Source organism: Meriones unguiculatus, chromosome X (assembly GCF_030254825.1).
Source record: "Meriones unguiculatus strain TT.TT164.6M chromosome X, Bangor_MerUng_6.1, whole genome shotgun sequence".
NCBI lineage: Eukaryota > Metazoa > Chordata > Mammalia > Rodentia > Muridae > Meriones > Meriones unguiculatus.
Genome location: NC_083369.1, coordinates 119508134 through 119514416, shown reverse-complemented (window position 1 = coordinate 119514416; position 6283 = coordinate 119508134). Strand labels below are relative to the sequence as shown.

Sequence of the window (6283 nt, the reverse complement as noted above, 5' to 3'; positions counted from 1 at the left end):
AATATTCACCTCTATGTGTTTTAGAGAAAACTACAATTACTGTGAAGCAAAAAATTTTTTCACTGTACTATAGGTTCTCTAGAGATCTGCTGCCCTCTTCTGGCCTCTTCGGACATGAGGCACACATGTATTGAGCGTAAACACATGCATGAAAAAACACAAAAGTACCAATAAAAAATGGCATATTCCCTTATAACAATTTTTCTTCTATTGGGTTGCCTTGTCCACTTTCCTTGTGAGGGCTTTTGCTTCATCTTATTGTAGCTTGTTTTGTCAAGTTTGGATGTTTTCTCTTGGAAGCCTGATCTTTTCTGATGGGAAGACAGAGGGAGAGTGGATCCTCTGGAGGGGGGACGTAGTACAGAACTAGAAGGAGTAGAGGGAGGAAAAACTGGGTTAAGATGTATTGTATGAGAGAAGAATCTATTTTCTTTGTGGGCACCGGCTTCCACATTTTTTTTTTAAGTTGGGGGTAATAAGGAAGTGGCCTCTTTCATCAGTAAGCATATTCACAGCATCTTCAACCATTCCAGGCTTAGGCCCTGAAGGTCCCAGGGGTAGATGGGGACATTGGGCATGTACCCATTATCTTGTACTGGCACTGGGTAGTTGTAGGGTGTGGTCTGGTTGATTGAGGTGGCATACTTGGTGTAGGAACTGACTATGGACACAATTATAACAAGGCCCCAGACCAGCACCACCTCCTTTGTCCAGGTATTCTTAAGGAAGGAGAAGAGTCTCCTGACTATCTTGGTCTTGGCTGAGAAAAATCTGTTTTCAATAAAAATAAAATAAAATATTCTCCTACAATGTCTGCATATTATTTATCTATTTATTTATTTATTTATTTATTTATTTGCCTTAGTTCATTGTGAGTTAATTTTTGTGTCTGGTATCAGAAAAATCCAGTCACTTTTAACCTTCATATGGAAACCAATTGTTGCAGGAATTTTCGGGAAACTGAATCATCAAGCCATTTTCAGTCGGGGAGAGGAAAGTTGACTATGAGGCCTCTTGCCTCAGGTTCAGCAGCCTTTTATATTTAGAAGACTGGAATCAAGCAAACTGTAACTCCAAGTACAAAAGCATTTATGTGCCTGTAAATGATGGAGGCTGGGCAGGGCTAGAATTATATTATCCCACCTCTTCAGTGCCTGTTGCTCTTTATGATGCTGTAAGTGTGGCAGGATCAGGGAACTATCTCAGCACTGGGGAATTTTCTTCATTTAATATGTGGCTCTTTGGGGGATTTTATCTACATTTCCTCCTCTTTGACAGAACCCTTTTGCTCCTTGTGAAGGAATATTCTGATACTGGTGGAGGCCCTGAAGTCTACCTGTTTCTATACTGTTTCTGGTGATGCAAGTTAGAAGATTTATAAGGCATGGTCCAAAGAGTAGAGTCAGGAGAATAATAATCAATGATCCCACTGGAGAGACCAGCCAAGGCCTTCAGGAAGCTCAGGTCTCACCCCAAGAAGATCTTTTGGTCTTGTCTGTGGCCCTGATTTATTCTAATAATTATATTAGAATGTATGCTATCTAACAATTATTTAAGAATTTTCTTACTGTCCCTGGCTGATTTGCATAGAAACAACATTCCTCTCCCCAAAAGACTTGCCTACCAGCCTTTGTTAGTTTTTGAGACAGAGTTTCTCTGTGTAGCTTTGGTTATCCTGTACTTTCTTTGTAGACCAGGCTGACCTGGAACTCACAAGAGATCTGCCTGCCTCTATTTCCCCAAGTGCTGGGATTGCAGGCATGCACCATTGCACCTGGCACTCATGCCAGCCTTTTAAAGCAGCAATTAGCTCTATCTCTCAATGATTTGTTAAGACCATGGCTACCTGGGAGTCTCCTGGCTCTGCAGGTAGAAACCTCTGCTATGCTGAGGTCCTCCTTAATTTGATTGGGCAGCTTGCTCTTTTGGATCCTGAGCACAACTGCACTTGTGGCATCAGTGCCAGTGTAGGCTATCCCCAGTAATATCAGGAGTAAGATAGAGGTTTTTTTTTTTTTTTTTTTTTCCCCAGTGATGAGGTTCCAAGTGTTGGGCCACGTCTGGTCCGGGGAGAATATCTATGTATGGAGTCAGGAATACCATCCTACAGCCCCTCCCTGGGCGACAGCTCCATGCTCCACCAGTAAAAGCAAAGTAGTATTTGAGGTAAGTGACTTTTTTCCTGATAGATCTGGGCCTTTTGCGGGACCTTATATCTTGTCTTTTGTAAAAAAAAAACAAAAACAAAAAAAAAAAAACAAAAAACAAAAAAAACAATTAATAGTTCACTGGTGCCTCATTCCATAGAGGCAACCAGTAGAAAATTATCCACACATTGCAGTATGGTCCAGTTTTGGAGGTTATCCTTTTGTTAGTCTGGTTTCTCTCCAAGTGTCCACACATGAGGAAACTGCTGTCTGAGCTATTTAAGGGGGCTGCTGTATTGATACTTCAATCCATGGCTTTCAAGTGAAGCCACCATTCCTCCTCCAGACACACCTCAAATGTCGGTAGGTGGCATCGAGGCTCAGGATGATCATCATAGTGGTTCCCAGTTTTGACAATAAATCTTTTCCAAGGGGCTAGGCAGGGGCATTGCTGCCTCCAATGAAGCAATCACACAACTTGCAGAATCAGTGTTTCTTAATGGTCCCAATGGCTCCAACAATGGTGTCTTTGGTGAGCTTCCTAGTGGGAGAAGTTACCGTGGAGATGACTGTTCCTGGGTCTGAGATAAAGTCCAGTGTTTGGTGTTTGGCCCCTGACATTTATTTTTACCACAGGCTCCTGGGGGCCGATCTTGATTAAATCTGGCAGCTTTCAGAGTGAGTCTGTTTTCCAAGTGGTAGCCTCAGGCCCCTGCAGGGACTTTTGTTTCACTGTGATTACTGTAGGAGCCTCATTTTTTTTTTCCTTTGGGGGTTTTTCTTTGACCCTTGGTGCCTTCTTTCTGGGATACTCATTTTTCCAGTGTAATTTTTCCTTACAATAAGTATACTGGTCCCTGTCTAATGGTCTCTGGTGAGCTTCCTTTTTTTTTGGGGGGGGTTCTGGGTATCTGAATTTTCTCCAGTCTCCAATGTGAGCACCATCATTGTTTGCCTTTTTCGGTAAGTACTATTCCTTTTCTTTCTGTGCAACCTCTTCCCAATTAGTAACCACTTTGATGGTGATGTCTCTGAGTTACTCAGTAGGCATCCCTGTGAGTCATTCTAGGTTTTGGTGAACATCCGGTGCCAAGTGTTGGGTAAAAGCACATGGGCCTCTGGGTCAAAAAGGGTGTTACTATCTTTAAGTGTCACAGAGATGGTCATGGAATTGGTTTCAGAGACCTCATGGGGCACTGAGTGACATCTTAAATTTTGACCAGGTTTGTGACTCTACAGTCTTCATTTGCAACTCCTCCAGGATGACTCTCTTCATTCTTAGAAGGTCTGGAGGCCTTCTGGTGAGTTTGGGGTTACATTTGGGACACTCAGCAGGAAAGAAGGTGTCATCAAATCACTCTAGGATTTTAGTGTGTGGGGTGCTTGAATGATTAGCCAAGCAAATGTTGTCTGGTAGATATTATACTCTTCATCTTCAATAAAAAGGGCAGTCAGGAGTTATATTAGCAGTTGTTCCAAGTAGGCTGTTGGCTGTACATTACGCTGATCAGAAGGTTGATCTTAACTTATGGATGCTCTGAGTATGGTGGGGTTTGATGTCACTACTTAGGAAGATCAGTAGTGGTAAATGGCTGATAAACATATTAAACTAGGCCTGGTCTGAGAATCCCATCCTCCTGGAGATTCGCAGGCACTGGAGTTTGATGAAATTGGCAAAATGTATTTCTGGACATAGGAAACATTCAAGGGACCTGGACCTTAAGTGACCTGAGGACAGAAAACTCCTCCAGTGGTCTGTGGGCCAAGGAGTCAATAGCAGCTATGGTGTGGGCAAGATCTTGGGTGGCAAGGTAGGATATAAAATACATTAGAGTTTGGGGTTCTTGACTCTGAGGGTGGGGATGGTTACACCCAAGGGGAGGGAGTTCCAAATCTTGACCCTTTGCCTGGAAGATAGGTGGTTTCTGGGGTTGAGACTCTCTAAGAGATTAGGACAACCATGGATTTCCAAGGGGAATGGAATTGAACCCTATTTTGGGGATGAAGCACCAGACCATACCAGGTATTGCTGTAAGGAAATTGGTCAGGGTAGCCTGGATCTCCAGTGCAGGCATCCCTCACTCTGCAGATGGTAGTCAGGTCCAGGATTCCTTCTAAAGGTTGACAATGTCAAAGGAGGGCCAGTCAACTTCACAGAAGTCCCTAAATCTGAAGTCAGTACTTAGACTAATAAAAGTCTGCACTCATCTTTCTGTTTGGAGTACACCTGAGTCTAGTCCCTCATTTCTCTGAACTGCCTTATTTGGCAGACTGTTACAGGAAGAAGATCAATATATAAACACTATATTTAACACATGGACTAGGTGGTAGGAAATGAAAGATATTGTAGAGAAGTCAGCTTTGGAAAGGCTCAAACGGACTTAAACAATAAGGCAAGCTGCAATGTTAAATCATGCCTGCTCACATTTGCCTGCTCATTCCTGGGATCTTAAATGTTTTGCTTCTATGTGATGCTTAGTGGCCCACAAGGCCACTGCCACAGAGAATCTGCTCCTGCTTATAGAAAATGATGCAATTACCCTGAGGTCAGGGCAATTTCTTTGCTTAACCACCTTCCAATAGGGCATGTTTTAAAACTGACAAGGTACATTTTTAAAGGGAGTTCATGTTGCCAATGAAATTACCAGGGTGTTTGAAAGAACAGACATAGTTCGCAGATGTTTAGATTACATGCACATATTGCTTAATTGAAGCAGAACGTCAGAAGTATAAGTGAAAATATATTAGAATACCTGGTTAATATGAATTGCGGCTGGGGCCAGACATAACTCTGTAAGAACAGTGTGGTCGGTGGGTGTCCACAACAAGCACGTTAACAGTGTCGTTTAGTCCAGGAGTAAAATCAGGAGGTGTATCTAGGAATCCAAGATGAAAAAGAAATCGGATTCAACAGAGTCAATTATTCCATCAAGGCTGGTAACACAGGCCTATAATGAGAAATGATGGCAATGAGCATGGAGAGGGATAACCCATCAGAGATGGTCCTCCCTAACCCCTCAGATCCAAAGAGCAAGTCCCTCATCCCATCAGGGTTCTGATCTTTGACACACAGGAAATGCCTGGGTACTGAGTCAAGACATCTGAGTCACCATTCCCCACTCTCTAATTAAACCAGGGAAACAGGAGGAGTCCTGGGTGTTTGCCCTTGATGCTGCCCAATGTGTGCTCACACTCTGCTCCCCTGGTTTTACATCTCATCTCAGGCCTTACTGACCAAAGTCTTGATTGCCTTCATCAGCATGCTGAACACCTCAAACCCACTGCATTCAGGGTTTCCCCACTATTGCCTCATAGCCAAGACACTCTTGTAACTGTTGTCCACAGAACAGCCTAACGTCAAGTAAAGTTCACAGCTTAGGAATTGAGTATGTGTATGTTCTACACAACTTTCTGCTTATTTCCTTTTCAGTCAGTGAACAAATGTGTATTTCAGTACACGCACTTTGGCAGGGGATATACTGCCTCACATACCAAACAAAACCCTGGGTGAGAAAGGTGTCAGTAAGGAAAGATAGGCAGCCACTTACCTATGAAGTAACTTACCCTTTGCATATTCTGAGAGCTAAGTGGTCTCACAGAGTCAATGTTGATATCTGAAGTTCCTGGGATCATGGAATAGGCCACCAGCACCAAATCTCCCTTGAAAGGCCTGAATGCTGAAACAGTAAACAAAGTTAGAAGTGTAAGAATTGCACTAGGGTCACATCCCATTTCCAAAGGCCCTTTGTCACAGCAATATGCTGACCAACATTTTTTGCATGTAGGGTAACTTTTCCAAAGGCTTAGACTCCTCACATAGCTTACTTATGGAAGGAAAGCTTAGGCCCTTTTAATGATGGGTATCTCCAATGATTTGTCAGGCATTGATAATGACATGAGTGTGCCTGAGAATGGAAGTTATGGCTAGGAGCCCTGGATTTACTCAAGGGGTCACACTGATATCTCTTTTGAGGATGGTAGCTAGGTACATTATCACAGTCACATGCTTGAACCTTGGTACCTGGTCTAGGGACAAAATATTAGAACCTATCTGTTGAGTGTTCTGGAAAGAGGACACAAAGAGAAAGAGACCTTTCTGTACCTTTGCTTTGAAGTGATGGAAGTACTTTCAAGGT

At 43.0% G+C, this 6283-nt stretch overlaps 1 protein-coding gene across 1 annotated transcript; it reads right to left on the bottom strand.

Moving 5' to 3' along the window:
* Window positions 1–509: 509 nt before the first annotated feature.
* On the bottom strand, window positions 510–2543 carry LOC132649951 (NADH dehydrogenase [ubiquinone] 1 alpha subcomplex subunit 3-like). The gene is made up of 2 exons (XM_060374723.1): window positions 2500–2543; window positions 510–771 (listed from the first exon to the last, which is right to left on the bottom strand). Exons 1-2 carry the CDS (start codon window positions 2541–2543, stop codon window positions 510–512), a joined length of 306 nt encoding a protein of 101 aa, XP_060230706.1.
* Window positions 2544–6283: the final 3740 nt, after the last annotated feature.